Source organism: Myxine glutinosa, chromosome 13 (assembly GCF_964187855.1).
Source record: "Myxine glutinosa chromosome 13, kmMyxGlut1.1, whole genome shotgun sequence".
Taxonomy (NCBI): domain Eukaryota; kingdom Metazoa; phylum Chordata; class Myxini; order Myxiniformes; family Myxinidae; genus Myxine; species Myxine glutinosa.
Genome location: NC_136273.1, coordinates 87,241,055 through 87,264,520, shown reverse-complemented (window position 1 = coordinate 87,264,520; position 23,466 = coordinate 87,241,055). Strand labels below are relative to the sequence as shown.

General features: G+C 34.8%; 1 protein-coding gene across 1 annotated transcript in view; it reads right to left on the bottom strand.

The window, feature by feature from the left end:
- ADCY8 (adenylate cyclase 8) overlaps window positions 1-23,466 on the bottom strand; it is a 251,177-nt gene that overhangs the window by 202,719 nt on the left and 24,992 nt on the right. Inside the window, exon 5 of the mRNA XM_078767033.1 lies at window positions 22,971-23,098. Coding sequence (XP_078623159.1) covers window positions 22,971-23,098 — 128 coding nt within the window. The remainder of the gene's footprint in view (window positions 1-22,970; window positions 23,099-23,466) is intronic.

Below are 23,466 nucleotides of genomic sequence, written 5' to 3'. Positions count from 1 at the left end.
CCAAAAGCTTGAGTGACAGAACTTCTTGGAGAGGATTATTCAGAAAGTGGATGGGAGGGTTGTCCAGTCGGTCTTTTCGGAGAGACATCGTAAGAGTGTGAGATTTGTCAGGATTGAAAGACATGTTCCACTTGTTTGCCCAGTCTGTGATTTTGTCCAGGTCTGCAGAGAGTGAGGAGGCTGCAGACTGCCGATCTGAGGGATGAAGAATGGAGCGACAGAGAGTAGAGTCATCAGCAAAGAGATACAGAGGATTTTCAAGAGAGTCAGAGAGATCATTGATGAAGACCAGAAAAAGCACAGGGCCCAGAACACTGCCTTGTGGAACTCCAGCCTGAACAGGAAGAGGAGATGAGAGAAACCCATTCAGGGCCACACGTTGACTACGACTAGAGAGGAAGTCCACCAGCCATGCATGGAGATTTCCATGGATACCAAAAGAGGAGAGTTTGGTGAGCAGAGCGGGGTGCCAGACCGTATCGAAGGCATGTGATATGTCAAGGGAGACTGCTCTAATTTCCTGTTTGGCATTGAGGACCTCCATCCATTGTTGAGAAATGGAGTGTCTCCTTCCAGTGAGAAATGGAGCGTTGAGTAAAATAATGAGAGTTAGGTCTCCTTCCAATGCTTATGCCGCCTCGATGCTTTGAGTTTTGGCGCAAAATACCACGAGGCCGGCCTGAACAAGTCGATCCAGGCCGAAGGAAGGCGGGACAGGAAAAGTGAGAGTGACCGGTAAGCACGGGCCGCCAATCAGGGCTCAAGGGGAGTGGCTTACCACTGCGGCAAAAGGCGTGGTTTGGAACATTCGATGCGGGTTAGAGCGGGGCCAATATAACCCTGTGCCCGAAGCCCCCACCTACGTTATGAAGGGAGACGCGCTGTGACAAGTTATGAAAAGGGAGGCAGACGAGACGAGTTGCAAGTTGAGTTCTCCTGTTGAGCTTGAGTCAGATCCTCCATTGAGTTACGAGAGTGAAAGCGCGCAGTTGTATTAATCGCGCTGTGAAGGACAGCCATGCCGGGCTACAGAGACGCGCGTATATTTTCCAGCCTGCCTGCCTTTGTCAAGACACGCGCTGCGAGGATTCCTCCCGCCTGGCTGCCTGCCTTCGTCCTTCGTCAGGGGACGTGCTGTGACCGCCAGAGGGCCACGCCGGGTGAGCTGTTCCTGAACGACCAAAGCCAGCGCGTTCAGCGCATGAGCAATCCTTCCTTCACCCCCCTGTGAGTGTGAATGGGCCCATTGTCTGGGGAATAAGTTAAGACTGACTAAGCTCTGCCCTGTGTCTCTGCTTCTTCTACCAATCATTGTAAATAATAATTAAACCTGTTATTTCTTTGATTAGATCGCTTTTGTCTCTCCATCATTGACTGAGCATGGTACGAACTATATCGCTCTGATCGGGTTCCAATACCAAGGTAACTGCACGGACCACGTGGTACGCAATCTGCTCGGGTGTATTCAAATTACGCGTGGTTCATGCGAGACTTGATCCCCACTTCTGCGGCGGCGTGGGTACTTAGGTACGTGCGAAAATTGTCCCGAAACCCTGTCCCGCGTCCGACCGGAAGTGGCGACTCAAGTCTCGCGGTTGTGAAGACCCAAGGAGAACAAGGGGCTTAATCTCCCCTTGGTAAGGGAACGGGTCGCACAAAACCATAACAATATGTTAAACATCTATTGTCGGTTCAGTGACCTATTCACTGATACCTTTGAAGGTAGTTGTTGTTTCGTGTGCATCCTGTGGCTGCTGGTTGCATCATTTCTGGTAGTTCTGCTGTGCTGCTGATGCAGTGCCCCTCTTACCAATAATCTGGTACTCATTTTGCCATCATCGGAAGGATGACAGGCTGGGTCAACCCACCTGGTGTTATTTCAACGGTCAGGCAGGGGCTCAAACTCAAGACCTTAAGATCTTAAGCCAGCCATTTTAACCGTTATGCCAACATCTGGCTTTTGAAGGTGGTAATACAATATTATGACAGGATGGCCTAGAACTGTAGACTCTAGAGGTAGGCACACTCACCTCGAAGCTGTCTAGCTTGGGTTTGAATTGTAATTGTATGCTGTAGAGTTCAGATTTCCCTTCACTGGAATTAAAGGGCCTAGCCTGAACCATGAAAAACAGCCCCAGACCATTATTCCTCCTCCATCAAACTTTACAGTTGGCACAATGCATTCGGGTAGGTCGCATTCTCCTGGCATCCGCCACACCCAGATTCGTCCGTCGGAGTGACAGATGGTGAAGCGTGATTCATCACTCCAGAGAACACGTTTCCACTGCTCCAGAGTCCAATGGAGGCGAGCTTTACACCACTCCAGCCGACGCTTGGCATTGTGCATGGTGATCTTAGGCTTGTGTGTGGCAGCTCGGCCATGGAAACCCATTTCATGAAGCTCCCGACGAACAGTTGTTGTGCTGATGTTGCTGCTAGAGGCAGTTTGGAACTCAGTAGTGAGTGTTGCAAACGAGGACAGACGATTTTTATGCGCTACGTGCTTCAGCACTCGGCGGTCCTGTTCTGTGAGCTTGTATGGCCTACCACCTCGCGTCTGAGCTGTTGTTGCTCCTAGACGTTTCCACTTCAAAATAACAGCACTTACATTTGACCGGGGCAGCTCTAGCAGGGCAGAAATTTGACGAACTGACTTGTTGGAAAGGTGACATCCTATGACGGTGCCACATTGAAAGTCACTGAGCTCTTCAGTATGGCCCATTCTACCGTCAATGTTTGTCTATGGAGATTGCATGGCTGTGTGCTTGATTATATTTACCTGTCAGCAATGGGTGTGGCTGAAACAGCCGAATCCACTAATTAGAAAAGTGTCCGCATACTTTTGGTCATGTAGTGCATGTGCTGTCGCTCAGATTGACGTTAAACTGGGCATCCCGTCTGCCAGCATTGGTTGGTGGAGGTTAAAAGACCCATGGTGTCTTTTGCGAATATTGGGCGATTTGTTGCCACCACCCTGAACTAATTCAAAATTCCTGCTCCAACTACTGCTGGGAAGGCAACGGCAGAACACCAGAACGATGACTACAACAAAAATGGAGGTGAACGTGAAATGTCACACTTCTAGGCCACTGCACAACTTTAATGGGAATTCAAAGTCAGCTGTGTTATTAAATTGGTATGTTTAACTAAAAAGAAGCTAATTTGCCATTCTGAAGCTCTCGGTTGTCATCCAATCAAATGGACTTAACTTGGCTCCACCCCTCTCCTGTGGGAATGGAACTAAACAGCAGGGGCCATTACTCTTACCACCTATGTTACCTTCGCACAGACAAGACGGATGGGTTTTTCTCTGACAGTTTGGCATTAGCAATTCGTCAGAACCATCCGGAGGTTGTGTGGCTTTTATTGGTTTCAGCAATTAGCCGGACAGGTGGTGACAGATGACAACCTGGACTGAGTTTTAACCCATGGCCACGGGTTCCAAAGGTCCAACTGGCTGTTGGCACCCGAAATCGCTTAAATGAAATGTAAAAAAGTAAAAATAAACTGCCAAGTGCATGCGTAAGCTGTCGCCTCCAGCATGGGACTTGCGTCAACGCCAAATATATTCCCAACTTTACAAGGTCATGCGTGTGCGGCCCAAGGGGTGAGCCCTACGTCGTGGGTCGATAATTTGGTGTTTTAGTGGTGTCGCTCTCTTGAGGTCTCCATAAGTGTAAGAGAAAAGGCAATCACGGTCTAAATGAATTAATGGAGCTCACTCGGTCTTTGTTCATTTGTTACTCGCGACCATTAAGGGATATGTGATGGTCCAGAAGGAGATAGTCTTCAATCCTCATGCATGTTACACTCATGGACGTCCAGCTCGTTCCGGAGCCACGCCATCAAACAATCAATCAATCATTTTGGTTTTATTATAATGAAAGAAAAAAAGAAAAAATGGACATGACTAGTCCCAGGACTAATAATGTCAAGTTTACCATCTTACTATAATTCACCAAATGTCTGTCTGTCATGTCCGTCTGTTCCCAAGTACCACAAAAACGGCTGAACCGATCGCAACAAAATTTTGGGTGGGTAATCCTGGGACCCCCTGGAGTAAAATAGGCTACATTGTTTTTACAATTTATTCCCAATTTCCATTTTTCCCAATTTTCCAGTTTTTCCAAACACGATGGAATAATATTTACCGATATGAACAGTGATGTGACTTTTATTGAAATTCTACAAATACTGTTTAGATTTTGATGATTTGCGTGTGATATGATTTAACGGATGTTTATATGAATCGTTTAAAATAAAATAAAAATCCTTCAAGTTCTGATATTTTGCCTTTTCATTTGGGCCTCCCAATTGAAGCCCCGCCCATAGGGCAGGTACCGTTGCTAGTAACAATAATTTCACCTCGTAACAAATACATTATACAGACAGAAAAAGAAATTAATTATCTATTTGCATTGGTGAATCAATAAAAACAAAATATATTCATTTAAAAGGTTGAAATGCTTCAGTCAATATATGAATGTCAATAATTACATTCAAAATATCTAAATATTTGTATTAAATAGCCTACACTGACTTAAAAATGGTTTAATATATAACATTACAAAAATTAAATATTCAATCAATTAATCAAAGTATTTCAAATTATGCATCTTATTTCAGTTATACAGGAAAAATGTACTTACTTTGTGTCAAATAGCACATGCTGTTAATAAAATTTAAATATTCAATCAATTAATCAAAGTATTTCAAATTATGCATCTTATTTCAGTTATACAGGAAAAATATATTTACTTTGTGTCAAATAGCACATGCTGTTAATAAAATTTAAATATTCAATCAATTAATCAAAGTATTTCAAATTATGCATCTTATTTCAGTTATACAGGAAAAATATATTTACTTTGTGTCAAATAGCACATGATGTCAATAAAAATTAAATATTCAATCAATTAATCAAAGTATTTCAAATTATGCATCTTATTTCAGTTATACAGGAAAAATATATTTACTTTGTGTCAAATAGCACATGCTGTTAATAAAATTTAAATATTCAATCAATTAATCAAAGTATTTCAAATTATGCGTCTTATTTCAGTTATACAGGAAAAATGTATTTACTTTGTGTCAAATAGCACATGCTGTTAATAAAACTTAAATATTCAATCAATTAATCAAAGTATTTCAAATTATGCGTCTTATTTCAGTTATACAGGAAAAATATATTTACTTTGTGTCAAATAGCACATGCTGTTAATAAAATTAAATATTCAATCAATTAATCAAAATATTTCAAATTATGCGTCTTATTTCAGTTATACAGGAAAAATGTATTTACTTTGTGTCAAATACCACATGCTGTCAATAAAAATTAATATTCAATCAATTAATCAAAGTATTTCAAATTATGCGTCTTATTTCAGTTATACAGGAAAAATATATTTACTTTGTGTCAAATAGCACATGCTGTTAATAAAATTAAATATTCAATCAATTAATCAAAGTATTTCAAATTATGCGTCTTATTTCAGTTATACAGGAAAAATATATTTACTTTGTGTCAAATACCACATGCTGTTAATAAAATTAAATATTCAATCAACTAATCAAAGTATTTCAAATTATGCGTCTTATTTCAGTTATACAGGAAAAATATATTTACTTTGTGTCAAATAGCACATGCTGTCAATAAAAATTAAATATTCAATCAAATAATCAAAGTATTTCAAATTATGCGTCTTATTTCAGTTATACAGGAAAAATGTATTTAGTTTGTGTCAAATAGCACATGCTGTTAATAAAAATTAATATTCAATCAATTAATCAAAGTATTTCAAATTATGCTTCTTATTTCAGTTATACAGGAAAAATATATTTACTTTGTGTCAAATAGCACATGCTGTTAATAAAAATTAATATTCAATCAATTAATCAAAGTATTTCAAATTATGCGTCTTATTTCAGTTATACAGGAAAAATATATTTACTTTGTGTCAAATAGCACACGCTGTTAATAAAATTTAAATATTCAATCAATTAATCAAAGTATTTCAAATTATGCGTCTTATTTCAGTTATACAGGAAAAATATATTTACTTTGTGTCAAATAGCACATGCTGTTAATAAAATCAAATATTCAATCAATTAATCAAAGTATTTCAAATTATGCGTCTTATTTCAGTTATACAGGAAAAATATATTTACTTTGTGTCAAATAGCACATGCTGTCAAAAAAAATTAAATATTCAATCAAATAATCAAAGTATTTCAAATTATGCGTCTTATTTCAGTTATACAGGAAAAATGTATTTAGTTTATGTCAAATAGCACATGCTGTTAATAAAAATTAATATCCAATCAATTAATCAAAGTATTTCAAATTATGCGTCTTATTTCAGTTATACAGGAAAAATATATTTACTTTGTGTCAAATAGCACATGCTGTTAATGAAAATTAAATATTCAATCAAATAATCAAAGTATTTCAAATTATGCGTCTTATTTCAGTTATACAGGAAAAATATATTTACTTTGCCAAATAGCACATGCTGTTAATGAAAATTAAATATTCAATCAAATAATCAAAATATTTCAAATTATGCGTCTTATTTCAGTTATACAGGAAAAATGTATTTACTTTGTGTCAAATAGCACATGCTGTCAATAAAAATTAATATTCAATCAAATAATCAAAGTATTTCAAATTATGCATCTTATTTCAGTTATACAGGAAAAATATATTTACTTTGTGTCAAATAGCACATGCTGTTAATAAAAATTAATATTCAATCAAATAACCAAAGTATTTCAAATTATGCGTCTTATTTCAGTCATACAGGAAAAATATATTTACTTTGTGTCAAATAGCACATGCTGTCAATAAAAATTAAATATTCAATCAAATAATCAAAGTATTTCAAATTATGCGTCTTATTTCAGTTATACAGGAAAAATATATTTACTTTGTGTCAAATAGCACATGCTGTTAATAAAAATTAATATTCAATCAATTAATCAAAGTATTTCAAATTATGCGTCTTATTTCAGTTATACAGGAAAAAATATATTTACTTTGTGTCAAATAGCACATGCTGTTAATAAAAATTAATATTCAATCAAATAATCAAAGTATTTCAAATTATGCGTCTTATTTCAGTTATACAGGAAAAATATATTTACTTTGTGTCAAATAGCACATGCTGTTAATAAAATTAAATATTCAATCAATTAATCAAAGTATTTCAAATTATGCGTCTTATTTCAGTTATACAGGCAAAATATATTTAGTTTGTGTCAAATAGCACATGCTGTTAATAAAAATTAAATATTCAATCAAATAATCAAAGTATTTCAAATTATGCGTCTTATTTCAGTTATACAGGAAAAATGTATTTAGTTTGTGTCAAATAGCACATGCTGTCAATAAAAATTAATATTCAATCAAATTATCAAAGTATTTCAAATTATGGGTCTTATTTCAGTTATACAGGAAAAATGTATTTACTTTGTGTCAAATAGTACAAGCTGTTAATAAAAAAAAATTTTTTTTTGTATACAAGATCGAGGCTCGTGAAAGAGCGAACATTAATCACACAGAAAGACAAACCGACACATAAAACATATAACATCGGGAGCGGTAGACAAGATGGGGAGAGAGGGGGAAGGACACAAACACAACATTTGAGAGCAGGGACCGAGAGACATGGAGACATCGAGAGATCTGAGAGAGGGTGAGGGCTTTGGGGGGGGGGCATGGGAAGGGGGCGGTGGGAGAGGTATAAAACATATGGACACTGCCAGGACTTCCAGGAAAGAAGTTGGAATTTCAAACAAGGTGGATCTGGGGTGAATTAGCGGGGGTAGAAAAGATCAAGGTTTTGGATGGGGGAAGATAAGAGATGGTGGTGAACAGCTGTTATAAAGACCTGGAGGGAGGAGTGGGATTGAAGGGAGTGAGGGAGTTTGTTCCAGAGGCGGGAGAAAAGAGGAATGAAAGAGTGAAGGTGAGCAGAGAGCCGAGATTTCGGCAGTTTAACCATCAGAGGGTTGCTGGCAGATCTTGTGCGACCTGTAGGAATATTTGGGGGACAGAGCACAGAGAGAGCTGGGGGTGCAAGGCCGGAGAGGAGTCGGTAGAAGACAGAAAGACCACCTACCTGCCTGCGGTGAGTGAGTGAAAGGCCCTCAGAGATGGCTTCATCGCGGGAGATTCCAATAATTCTGAAAGCTTTGGTTTCAACAGCGTGAAGCCGAGCTAGGTGTGAGGCAGGAGCACCGGCCCATAGGGGAGAACAGTATTCCATTGAGCTGCGGATGAAAGCCTTGTATGTGGTGAGGAGCTCAGGTGTGCCGAGGAAGGACTTCGCACGACGGAGGATGCCCAGTCGGCGACTGGCTTTGGAGGCCAGCTTGGAAATGTGGTTTTCCCAAGAAAGATCATGGCAGATAGTGAGACCCAAAATCTTGAGCGACAGAACTTCTTGGAGAGGATTGTTGAGAAAGTAGATGGGAGGGTTGTCCAGTCGATCTTTTCGGAGAGACATAGTAAGAGTGTGAGATTTGTCAGGATTGAAAGACATGTTCCACTTGTTTGACCAGTCTGTGATTTTGTCCAGGTCTTCAGAGAGTGAGGAGGCTGCAGACTGCCGATCTGAGGGAAGAGGAATGGAGCGGCAGAGAGTGGAGTCATCAGCAAAGAGATAGAGAGGATTTTCGAGAGAGTCAGAGAGATCATTGATGAAGACCAGAAAAAGCACGGGGCCCAGAACACTGCCTTGGGGAACTCCAGCCTGAACAGGAAGAGGAGATGAGAGAAACCCATTCAGGGCCACACGTTGACGACGACTAGAGAGGAAGTCCGCCAGCCATGCGTGGAGATTTCCATGGATACCAAAGGAGGAGAGTTTGGTGAGCAGAGCGGGGTGCCAGACCGTGTCGAAGGCACGTGATATGTCGAGGGAGACAGCTCTAATTTCCTGTTTGGCATTGAGGACCTCCATCCATTGTTGAGACAGCAGAAGCAGCATGTCCAGAGTAGAGTGACCTGGTCTGAAACCAAATTGATGATCAGAGATCAAGCCATTGGAGAAGAGGAAAGATTTCATATCCGAAGCAATGATGGATTCCATGACTTTGCTGATAATTGGGAGAAGGCTGATTGGTCTGTAGTTGCTAGGATCTGTTTTTGCACCTTTTTTGTGCAAAGCGGTGATGTTGGCTGATTTCCAAGCAGATGGCAGTTGACCTTGAGCAAAAGAGAGGGTGAAGAGAACAGAGAGAGGGTGAGATAGAGCAGCAGAGCAGGATTTTAGGACCCGTGGGCTGATGCCGTCGGGTCCAGTTGCAGAATCAGAGTCGAGGGTTGACAGAAACTTTTCCACCTTGTCAGGAGGAAAGGACACGGAGTCCAGGAGCAGCAGGGTACGACTGGGTATGGTGGGTACAGAGAGGGATGGGTTTGGGACACAAGATTTAGAGGCAAACACAGAGTTGAGGCATTCAGCTTTTTCACGTGCGGAGTCAGCTGTGTAGCCGTTTGAGGTAAGGGAGGGGATGGAGGGGGAACAAACACCAGAAACGGATTTGACCAGACGCCACCAGGATTTGGAAGAGGGAGACAGATAAGAGAGTTCGGTCTTGAGAATGGAGAGATATTGTTTCCTGGCTCTCCTGAGGGTGGACACACACTTGTTTCGGGCTTTGTGAAAGGAAATGAGATTTCCTTCCGTTGGATTTGCTTTCCAGGAGACGAAGGCAAGTTGTTTCTGGGCAACAGCCTCACCACAAGATTCCGTGTACCAAGGACGGGAGGAAGGGTATGACAACTGAAGATGAGATGGGATAAATCTGTGCATGAGAGAGAGCAATTTACTTTGGAAGAATTCCCAGGATGAGTTGATGTCAGAGGTGGTAGAGATGGGAGACCAGTCCAGATGATTGATGGCTGCTTGAAGACCGTGCCAGTTGGCCTGAGTGAAATGCCAGACTCGTCGACGCTGAGCAGGCTCCCTGAGGATGGTCAGAGAGATGTCCACTTTAACAAGGACATGATCAGATGATCCGATCGGAGCAGAAGAAGAGCAGCAGACATTTTCAGGGAAGTTAGTCATAACCAAGTCCAGAAGAGAAGATGTTCCGTTGACTGAGATCCGGGTCGGGAAATTGACAGATTGTGTCAGTCCCAGTGAGTCGCAGAAGTCCTTTGCTGAAGAGCCATGGCTGGTGAGAGAGGTACCCACACCCAGCCAACTGGCATGGTGACAATTGAAATCACCACATATGAGGAAGAGAGAGTTGGGATGAGTAGATAGAAGTTGGTCCATATCATCAGACAGCGAGATGTAGATGGAGTCATCACTGTTTGGTGGACGGTACAACACACATATGAACAAGAGGTGGGAGCGAAGGGGAAGCCGTAGCCAGAGGTATTCCTGGGGGTGAGGTGGAGAGAGTGCAGTGCAGGGCGAGTGAGGAAGAGAGTTTTTGATAAAGATAGCAACCCCGCCTCCAGGACGAGGCTCAGGTCTATCATACCGGAGGAGGGAGTAGCCCGGGAGAGATACTATGGAATCAGAGACATCATAAAGGAGGAAAGTTTCTGTTAAGCAGATCACGTCTGGTTTGACAGAAGCAACCTGTATGGAGAGATCAGTTAAGTTTGAACGAAGGCCCCGGATGTTTGAGGTCCATACCGTTAATGAAGAGGAAGGGGGAGCATCAGATACAGAACAGGGGGGAGGAGGGGTAGGGTAAGATGTGGAAGAGGTGGAAGAGATAGGGAGAGCTGTTGAAGGTGTGTCAGAGATTTCAGAATAGCTCGGAGAAAGGGAAGGATGGGGCGAACAAAAGGTTTGATGGTGATTGGGTGAGCCACAATGAGGTGTTATTTGAGGAGGGGGAAGAGCGAGGCAGAAGGTTGGGGGAGATGGAGGTGAGAGTTTGAAGGGGGAAGAAGCGGGGAGGACGCTTTGAGGAGGGGGAGTGAGAGGGGGGAAATTGAGAAGCAATGAGGGTGGGGAGATTTGAAGGGGAGGGGTGAGGGGGGAGTTTGAGAGGGAAGGGACAAGGGGAGGGATTTGAAAGGGATGGGATATGGGGGAGATTTGGAGGGGAGGGGTGAGGCAGGAGTCTAGGAGGGGAGGGGCGAGGGGGCGTCTTGGCGGGGAGGGGTGAGGGGGTAGTTTAGGAGGGAGGGGGCAAGGGGGGGAGATTTGAAAGGGATGGGTGATGGGGAAGATTTGGAGGGGAGGGGTGATGGGGAAGATTTGGAGGGGAGGGGTTATGGGGAAGATTTGGAGGGGAGGGGTGAGATTGGATTTTTGAAAGTGTACGATTTATGGGAAACGAACATTTATTGCAAAATGAGTTTCTTGTGACCTTCGAGTTAAAAATACGTTTAAGGACGCTGGATGGAGGATGGAGTGCAGGAGAGTTTAGGGAATGTAGAAAAAAGGCACTATAGGAGATGGATATTTTTTTTGGGATGAATTGATTTGGTGAGCAAGTCGAAAGCAGCCTTTTAAAGAAGAAGAAGAAAAAGGTGTTATAAAATATGACGGAATACATAACTTGAGGGGAAAGTGTAAACATTGAAGGTTAATGAGTGAAAACTATCTGGGGAAATGGGGGAGAAACACATGGTCGAAGAACGAACGAACGAATAAGAATGAATAAACGAATGAGAACAGAGAAGGAAATGTTTTTTTGTTTGTTTTTTTTTTTGTTTTTTTTTTGAGTTGAGATTTACACAAGGAAGTAGGCTATGGGTGAAAAGCCTGGGATACAGAGAACGAAAGTTATTGGATCACAAACGACGGACCGCTGAGAGAAAAACAAAGCCTCAAGGTTGTACAGTGCACACTGTACAAGGCCTCAAGACACGACACGGCAAACAGACGATCAATTTATGAAAGATAAACACCGAGAAACAACCAAAGTTGCACACAATAACTTCACACACCGAAAGATAAATACAGTTTCGACAAAATACAATTGTGAACAGACTTAACTTCGAAAAACGTGGAGACCGTGTGGAGCTTCGAAAATCCCTCCCACCATCTCCGAGATCTCGCGAGATCTCCCAATCAAAGTATTTAAATATTCAATCAATTAATCAAAGTATTTCAAATTATGCGTCTTATTTCAGTTATACAGGAAAAATTTATTTACTTTGTGTCAAATAGCACATGCTGTCAATAAAAATTAATATTCAATCAATTAATCAAAGTATTTCAAATTATGCGTCTTATTTCAGTTATACAGGAAAAATGTATTTAGTTTGTGTCAAATAGCACATGCTGTTAATAAAAATTAATATTCAATCAATTAATCAAAGTATTTCAAATTATGCGTCTTATTTCAGTTATACAGGAAAAATATATTTACTTTGTGTCAAATAGCACATGCTGTTAATAAAAATTAATATTCAATCAAATAATCAAAGTATTTCAAATTATGCGTCTTATTTCAGTTATACAGGAAAAATATATTTACTTTGTGTCAAATAGCACATGCTGTTAATAAAATTAAATATTCAATCAATTAATCAAAGTATTTCAAATTATGCGTCTTATTTCAGTTATACAGGAAAAATATATTTACTTTGTGTCAAATAGCACATGCTGTCAATAAAAATTAAATATTCAATCAATTAATCAAAGTATTTCAAATTATGCGTCTTATTTCAGTTATACAGGAAAAATGTATTTAGTTTGTGTCAAATAGCACATGCTGTTAATAAAAATTAAATATTCAATCAATTAATCAAAGTATTTCAAATTATGCGTCTTATTTCAGTTATACAGGAAAAATGTATTTAGTTTGTGTCAAATAGCACATGCTGTTAATAAAATTTAAATATTCAATCAACTAATCAAAGTATTTCAAATTATGCATCTTATTTCAGTGATACAGGAAAAATATATTTACTTTGTGTCAAATAGCACATGCTGTCAATAAAAATTAAATATTCAATCAATTAATCAAAGTATTTCAAATTATGCATCTTATTTCAGTTATACAGGAAAAATATATTTACTTTGTGTCAAATAGCACATGCTGTTAATAAAATTTAAATATTCAATCAATTAATCAAAGTATTTCAAATTATGCGTCTTATTTCAGTTATACAGGAAAAATGTATTTACTTTGTGTCAAATAGCACATGCTGTTAATAAAACTTAAATATTCAATCAATTAATCAAAGTATTTCAAATTATGCGTCTTATTTCAGTTATACAGGAAAAATATATTTACTTTGTGTCAAATAGCACATGCTGTTAATAAAATTAAATATTCAATCAATTAATCAAAATATTTCAAATTATGCGTCTTATTTCAGTTATACAGGAAAAATGTATTTACTTTGTGTCAAATACCACATGCTGTCAATAAAAATTAATATTCAATCAATTAATCAAAGTATTTCAAATTATGCGTCTTATTTCAGTTATACAGGAAAAATATATTTACTTTGTGTCAAATAGCACATGCTGTTAATAAAATTAAATATTCAATCAATTAATCAAAGTATTTCAAATTATGCGTCTTATTTCAGTTATACAGGAAAAATATATTTACTTTGTGTCAAATACCACATGCTGTTAATAAAATTAAATATTCAATCAATTAATCAAAGTATTTCAAATTATGCATCTTATTTCAGTTATACAGGAAAAATATATTTACTTTGTGTCAAATAGCACATGCTGTCAATAAAAATTAAATATTCAATCAAATAATCAAAGTATTTCAAATTATGCGTCTTATTTCAGTTATACAGGAAAAATGTATTTAGTTTGTGTCAAATAGCACATGCTGTTAATAAAAATTAATATTCAATCAATTAATCAAAGTATTTCCAATTATGCTTCTTATTTCAGTTATACAGGAAAAATATATTTACTTTGTGTCAAATAGCACATGCTGTTAATAAAAATTAATATTCAATCAATTAATCAAAGTATTTCAAATTATGCGTCTTATTTCAGTTATACAGGAAAAATATATTTACTTTGTGTCAAATACCACATGCTGTCAATAAAAATTAATATTCAATCAATTAATCAAAGTATTTCAAATTATGCGTCTTATTTCAGTTATACAGGAAAAATATATTTACTTTGTGTCAAATAGCACATGCTGTTAATAAAATTAAATATTCAATCAATTAATCAAAGTATTTCAAATTATGCGTCTTATTTCAGTTATACAGGAAAAATATATTTACTTTGTGTCAAATACCACATGCTGTTAATAAAATTAAATATTCAATCAATTAATCAAAGTATTTCAAATTATGCATCTTATTTCAGTTATACAGGAAAAATATATTTACTTTGTGTCAAATAGCACATGCTGTCAATAAAAATTAAATATTCAATCAAATAATCAAAGTATTTCAAATTATGCGTCTTATTTCAGTTATACAGGAAAAATGTATTTAGTTTGTGTCAAATAGCACATGCTGTTAATAAAAATTAATATTCAATCAATTAATCAAAGTATTTCCAATTATGCTTCTTATTTCAGTTATACAGGAAAAATATATTTACTTTGTGTCAAATAGCACATGCTGTTAATAAAAATTAATATTCAATCAATTAATCAAAGTATTTCAAATTATGCGTCTTATTTCAGTTATACAGGAAAAATATATTTACTTTGTGTCAAATAGCACACACTGTTAATAACATTTAAATATTCAATCAATTAATCAAAGTATTTCAAATTATGCGTCTTATTTCAGTTATACAGGAAAAATATATTTACTTTGTGTCAAATAGCACATGCTGTTAATAAAATTACATATTCAATCAATTAATCAAAGTATTTCAAATTATGCGTCTTATTTCAGTTATACAGGAAAAATATATTTACTTTGTGTCAAATAGCACATGCTGTCAAAAAAAATTAAATATTCAATCAAATAATCAAAGTATTTCAAATTATGCGTCTTATTTCAGTTATACAGGAAAAATGTATTTAGTTTATGTCAAATAGCACATGCTGTTAATAAAAATTAATATTCAATCAATTAATCAAAGTATTTCAAATTATGCGTCTTATTTCAGTTATACAGGAAAAATATATTTACTTTGTGTCAAATAGCACATGCTGTTAATGAAAATTAAATATTCAATCAAATAATCAAAGTATTTCAAATTATGCGTCTTATTTCAGTTATACAGGAAAAATATATTTACTTTGCCAAATAGCACATGCTGTTAATGAAAATTAAATATTCAATCAAATAATCAAAGTATTTCAAATTATGCGTCTTATTTCAGTTATACAGGAAAAATATATTTACTTTGTGTCAAATAGCACATGCTGTTAATAAAAATTAAATATTCAATCAAATAATCAAAATATTTCAAATTATGCGTCTTATTTCAGTTATACAGGAAAAATGTATTTACTTTGTGTCAAATAGCACATGCTGTCAATAAAAATTAATATTCAATCAAATAATCAAAGTATTTCAAATTATGCGTCTTATTTCAGTTATACAGGAAAAATATATTTACTTTGTGTCAAATAGCACATGCTGTTAATAAAAATTAATATTCAATCAAATAATCAAAGTATTTCAAATTATGCGTCTTATTTCAGTTATACAGGAAAAATGTATTTAGTTTATGTCAAATAGCACATGCTGTTAATAAAAATTAAATATTCAATCAAATAATCAAAGTATTTCAAATTATGTGTCTTATTTCAGTTATACAGGAAAAATATATTTACTTTGTGTCAAATAGCACATGCTGTTAATAAAAATTAATATTCAATCAATTAATCAAAGTATTTCAAATTATGCGTCTTATTTCAGTTATACAGGAAAAATATATTTACTTTGTGTCAAATAGCACATGCTGTTAAAAAAAATTAATATTCAATCAAATAATCAAAGTATTTCAAATTATGCGTCTTATTTCAGTTATACAGGAAAAATATATTTACTTTGTGTCAAATAGCACATGCTGTTAATAAAATTAAATATTCAATCAATTAATCAAAGTATTTCAAATTATGCGTCTTATTTCAGTTATACAGGAAAAATATATTTAGTTTGTGTCAAATAGCACATGCTGTTAATAAAAATTAAATATTCAATCAAATAATCAAAGTATTTCAAATTATGCGTCTTATTTCAGTTATACAGGAAAAATGTATTTAGTTTGTGTCAAATAGCACATGCTGTCAATAAAAATTAATATTCAATCAAATAATCAAAGTATTTCAAATTATGCGTCTTATTTCAGTTATACAGGAAAAATGTATTTACTTTGTGTCAAATAGTACAAGCTGTTAATAAAATTTAAATATTCAATCAATTAATCAAAGTATTTCAAATTATGCGTCTTATTTCAGTTATACAGGAAAAATTTATTTACTTTGTGTCAAATAGCACATGCTGTCAATAAAAATTAATATTCAATCAATTAATCAAAGTATTTCAAATTATGCGTCTTATTTCAGTTATACAGGAAAAATGTATTTACTTTGTGTCAAATAGCACATGCTGTTAATATAAATTAATATTCAATCAATTAATCAAAGTATTTCAAATTATGCGTCTTATTTCAGTTATACAGGAAAAATATATTTACTTTGTGTCAAATAGCACATGCTGTCAAAAAAAATTAAATATTCAATCAAATAATCAAAGTATTTCAAATTATGCGTCTTATTTCAGTTATACAGGAAAAATGTATTTAGTTTATGTCAAATAGCACATGCTGTTAATAAAAATTAATATTCAATCAATTAATCAAAGTATTTCAAATTATGCGTCTTATTTCAGTTATACAGGAAAAATATATTTACTTTGTGTCAAATAGGACATGCTGTTAATGAAAATTAAATATTCAATCAAATAATCAAAGTATTTCAAATTATGCGTCTTATTTCAGTTATACAGGAAAAATATATTTACTTTGCCAAATAGCACATGCTGTTAATGAAAATTAAATATTCAATCAAATAATCAAAGTATTTCAAATTATGCGTCTTATTTCAGTTATACAGGAAAAATATATTTACTTTGTGTCAAATAGCACATGCTGTTAATAAAAATTAAATATTCAATCAAATAATCAAAATATTTCAAATTATGCGTCTTATTTCAGTTATACAGGAAAAATGTATTTACTTTGTGTCAAATAGCACATGCTGTCAATAAAAATTAATATTCAATCAAATAATCAAAGTATTTCAAATTATGCGTCTTATTTCAGTTATACAGGAAAAATATATTTACTTTGTGTCAAATAGCACATGCTGTTAATAAAAATTAATATTCAATCAAATAATCAAAGTATTTCAAATTATGCGTCTTATTTCAGTCATACAGGAAAAATATATTTACTTTGTGTCAAATAGCACATGCTGTCAATAAAAATTAAATATTCAATCAAATAATCAAAGTATTTCAAATTATGCGTCATATTTCAGTTATACAGGAAAAATATATTTACTTTGTGTCAAATAGCACATGCTGTTAATAAAAATTAATATTCAATCAATTAATCAAAGTATTTCAAATTATGCGTCTTATTTCAGTTATACAGGAAAAATATATTTACTTTGTGTCAAATAGCACATGCTGTTAATAAAAATTAATATTCAATCAAATAATCAAAGTATTTCAAATTATGCGTCTTATTTCAGTTATACAGGAAAAATATATTTACTTTGTGTCAAATAGCACATGCTGTTAATAAAATTAAATATTCAATCAATTAATCAAAGTATTTCAAATTATGCGTCTTATTTCAGTTATACAGGAAAAATATATTTAGTTTGTGTCAAATAGCACATGCTGTGAATAAAAATTAAATATTCAATCAAATAATCAAAGTATTTCAAATTATGCGTCTTATTTCAGTTATACAGGAAAAATGTATTTAGTTTGTGTCAAATAGCACATGCTGTCAATAAAAATTAATATTCAATCAAATAATCAAAGTATTTCAAATTATGCGTCTTATTTCAGTTATACAGGAAAAATGTATTTACTTTGTGTCAAATAGTACAAGCTGTTAATAAAATTTAAATATTCAATCAATTAATCAAAGTATTTCAAATTATGCGTCTTATTTCAGTTATACAGGAAAAATTTATTTACTTTGTGTCAAATAGCACATGCTGTCAATAAAAATTAATATTCAATCAATTAATCAAAGTATTTCAAATTATGCGTCTTATTTCAGTTATACAGGAAAAATGTATTTAGTTTGTGTCAAATAGCACATGCTGTTAATAAAAATTAATATTCAATCAATTAATCAAAGTATTTCAAATTATGCGTCTTATTTCAGTTATACAGGAAAAATATATTTACTTTGTGTCAAATAGCACATGCTGTTAATAAAAATTAATATTCAATCAAATAATCAAAGTATTTCAAATTATGCGTCTTATTTCAGTTATACAGGAAAAATATATTTACTTTGTGTCAAATAGCACATGCTGTTAATAAAATTAAATATTCAATCAATTAATCAAAGTATTTCAAATTATGCGTCTTATTTCAGTTATACAGGAAAAATATATTTACTTTGTGTCAAATAGCACAGGCTGTCAATAAAAATTAAATATTCAATCAATTAATCAAAGTATATCAAATTATGCGTCTTATTTCAGTTATACAGGAAAAATGTATTTAGTTTGTGTCAAATAGCACATGCTGTTAATAAAAATTAAATATTCAATCAAATAATCAAAGTATTTCAAATTATGCGTCTTATTTCAGTTATACAGGAAAAATGTATTTAGTTTGTGTCAAATAGCACATGCTGTTAATAAAAATTAATATTCAATCAAATAATCAAAGTATTTCAAATTATGCGTCTTATTTCAGTTATACAAGAAAAATGTATTTAGTTTGTGTCAAATAGCACATGCTGTTAATAAAAATTAATATTCAATCAATTAATCAAAGTATTTCAAATTATGCGTCTTATTTCAGTTATACAGGAAAAATATATTTACTTTGTGTCAAATAGCACATGCTGTTAATAAAAATTAATATTCAATCAAATAATCAAAGTATTTCAAATTATGCGTCTTATTTCAGTTATACAGGAAAAATATATTTACTTTGTGTCAAATAGCACATGCTGTTAATAAAATTAAATATTCAATCAATTAATCAAAGTATTTCAAATTATGTGTCTTATTTCAGTTATACAGGAAAAATAATTATATTTACTTTGTGTCAAATAGCACATGCTGTCAATAAAAATTAAATATTCAATCAATTAATCAAAGTATTTCAAATTATGCGTCTTATTTCAGTTATACAGGAAAAATGTATTTAGTTTGTGTCAAATAGCACATGCTGTTAATAAAAATTAAATATTCAATCAAATAATCAAAGTATTTCAAATTATGCGTCTTATTTCAGTTATACAGGAAAAATGTATTTAGTTTGTGTCAAATAGCACATGCTGTTAATAAAAATTAATATTCAATCAAATAATCAAAGTATTTCAAATTATGCGTCTTATTTCAGTTATACAGGAAAAATATATTTACTTTGTGTCAAATAGCACATGCTGTCAATAAAAATTAAATATTCAATCAATTAATCAAATATTTCAAATTATGCGTCTTATTTCAGTTATACAGGAAAAATGTATTTAGTTTGTGTCAAATAGCACATGCTGTTAATAAAAATTAAATATTCAATCAAATAATCAAAGTATTTCAAATTATGCGTCTTATTTCAGTTATACAGGAAAAATGTATTTAGTTTGCCAAATAGCACATGCTGTCAATAAAAATTAATATTCAATCAAATAACCAAATATTTCAAATTATGCGTCTTATTTCAGTTATACAGGAAAAATATATTTACTTTGCCAAATAGCACATGCTGTCAATAAAAATTAATATTCAATCAAATAACCAAATATTTCAAATTATGCGTCTTATTTCAGTTATACAGGAAAAATGTATTTAGTTTGTGTCAAATAGCACATGCTGTCAATAAAAATTAAATATTCAATCAAATAATCAAAGTATTTCAAATTATGCGTCTTATTTCAGTTATACAGGAAAAATATATTTACTTTGCCAAATAGCACATGCTGTCAATAAAAATTAATATTCAATCAAATAACCAAATATTTCAAATTATGCGTCTTATTTCAGTTATACAGGAAAAATGTATTTACTTTGTGTCAAATAGTACAAGCTGTTCATAAAATTTAAATATTCAATCAATTAATCAAAGTATTTCAAATTATGCGTCTTATTTCAGTTATACAGGAAAAATTTATTTACTTTGTGTCAAATAGCACATGCTGTTAATAAAAATTAATATTCAATCAATTAATCAAAGTATTTCAAATTATGCGTCTTATTTCAGTTATACAGGAAAAATGTATTTAGTTTGTGTCAAATAGCACATGCTGTTAATAAAATTTAAATCTTTCGAGATTATTACAGAAATTCGGAAAATCAACAAAAACAAAACAAAAGAAATTATACTGTGAACGCAAAATGACACATATTAATATCCTCCATATCATTTATAGGTTAAGAGCACAAAACTCGCATTTTGTTGTTGTTTTAAAATAATTTCCTGTCATCCAATTAACCTATTTATTTCCACTTCATGGAAGTTCTCATTAACAAGATCAAACATGTTCTCTTTGTTTAATTTGCTCTAAACAGACATGTCTTAACATGCTCTCATGCCGTTCAAATTGATAAATGGAAAAACTATAATGTACCTTTCATATAGTCGTATTAGCATTTGCACCGAAATTTGCGTAATGTACCACGTGACGAAATTTGCGCATCACATCACGTGACTGATCACTTATTCCTTATGAAGCATAAAACCAAGGAGCACTAATTTTATATAACAATGGTTATATGGACTACATGTAAGTACCGGTTGCTTTAATTGTGAACAACGAGAAAAACTAGGACTACTTGATTAACGTCCCAAATTACCTACTTATGTGGGCCAAGGCCTTCACGAACCGACTGGCCAGGCCCGACGTTCGACTGAAGGCGATTCGGACAGGAATTTGCTATTTATCTGCTCTTCACGAAAGACACAATCTTCGACATCCATCAAATGACGACAGATGAGACACCCAGATTACCATCCGAGGCCCGTCGCACATGCGAAGCACCAATCCATTCTCTTGGAAGTATATTGTCGAGTCGGAATCACAACCCAGAGCAGACAGCTCAAATGTGCGTGTGATACATCCGCGCCATCTTGTCATACTATTCTCAATCATTTGTGCAATCAAAGTGCATTCACATGAAATTTTTCCAGATACTCAGAGGGTTAATGTTGCAAAAGTCTGTTTGGGATTTGTAAAATGCGATGATGATAAGAGCTTGGAGCTTACATAAATTTGCAGTTCCAACCACAAATTCATTTGTTGGAGAAACCTCTCATGAACAGTGGGTCACAGTTATCCAGGCACCCATTAACACTGATAAACTATTATTTATTTATTTTTTTACAAAGACCTGCAACTATTTTAATCCTTATTCTTCATTCTTCTTCAAGGCCACAAATATCCACCATAATAAACACAATGTCAGTTTGTGTGTTTGTAGAGATGTCTGTCCCCCTTCATAAGGCAGGTTTTAAAGGCCACATTTTTTTAACAACAATGTGTGTTCACTGCGGTATATTTTTGAGGATAAAACGAACTTGAAAAACATTTTCCATAAAAGAGAAATTATGTCTCTTCTATTGGAAATGTAGACGGTGGCTTACAAACCGAGCCTCAAGGGCGGTGTACAGAAACGGTTTTTTTTTTAAATAACAATAAATACAAGGTGAAGGTAAGTGAAATTCGCTGCACATGATGTGCAATGTACACAGAGTAAAACAAGTGCTCATTTATGTCCGTATGGTGTCTAACAAATGAAGAAGATATAAGCACACCTGGCACTAGGCCCAGGCTTCAGACTTTGGCACGCTCATGAGGCTGCACCGTCAAATAAACTGTTCCATCCCGTCATTTTTGACGGCCTTTTACTGGTGCTGAATAACCTTCACAGAACATTTTATTCACGTAAAGAAGATCAAATATAAAAAATTAGGTCTCATTTCCCAATTTATAGGTGAAATGCAATTAAAACTAAAATGGCACTCTGCAGAGCGCATACTTCCGCCAGGCTGAACGGTTTACATTTTTCATCCCACTGATAGGCCGGCTCTGGATCCGGACCTGAACCAAAATCGAATTGGCTTGTTCTTATCGCCTAACTAACTCATCCACCTAGTTTTGTCATAACTTGTCCACAACCTTTTGATATATCATGTTACGTATTGTTTTTGGCCTCATCTCTCAATGGTGAAGAAATTCAAGTTTCTGGATCCAGATCCGGATCTTCACCAAAATTGAATCGCTTCGTCCTTGTCACACACCCAAGCTCTCCACCAAATTTTGTCCGAAACTGTCCACAACTTTTTGAGATATCCTTTACACAGACAAAGACAGACACGGGTGAAAACATAACCTCCGTCCATCTTTGGTGGCGGAGGAAAGTAGAGCAATGGCATATGCCATCCCAAATCCCCACACTTTCCACCAAAAGCAAAGTTGATAGATTCCAAGAAGTTTTGACTTTTAAAAAAATCATGTTTTGACCCCTGTGACTCTAAGTTTGTGTTGTGTTGTGACCCCTGTGTTGCATGAATTTCAATAGAAATGTTTTAAAATGTGGCCGTAATTGCATTTTTTGGAATTTGACCTTTTGACCCAGCCAAGGGCCCCATGGGGTGGAGCTAAAAATGATACTGCCCTCACATCTTCTCATCATGTGGTGATCATAACGACCAAGTTAGGTGAGTTTCTCCACATTCGTTTAGGAGGAGATAGCGTGACGGGTGGACGGACAGATGGGACAAACCCCATTACAATACCTCCACACACCCCTCCTGGATTTTTTTTAATTCCCTTGAACTCCTGAAGACGGTCCGGATTTTGAGTAATGTAATGGGTTTGTTGATATGCAATTACCTGATAGCTTTGATCATGGCCAGACCCATCTCCACACAGCAGTGAGCATGGTCAGGCCGAGGCTCTGGCAGACCAGTGACACAGTAGTAACAGTCCCCCAGGATCTTGATACGTAAACAGTGAAATTCCTAACAATGCAAGGGAAGGGAAGGCATTCTACGTTTAAGGAACCTTAACGGCTTGGGTCACGTGATAGATGTGAACTATGTGGAGAGACCGCAATGCTTGGTGACTACAGATGGTCCATCAGCATAAAGGCTGCTTCGTTATGGTTCATCTGAGTCACATTTGAGTCATACTAGCAGTGTCCATGTGTTTTATACCTCTCCCACCCCCCCCCCCCCCGCCCCCTTCCCATGCCTCCTCCCCACAAGCCCTCTCCCTCCCACAGATCTCCCGATGTCCCTGCTCTCAAATGTTGGACTTGTGTGCTTCCCTCTCTGTCTCCCGCTCCCTTTATCATATGTTTTATGTGTCAGTTTGTCTTTTTGTGATT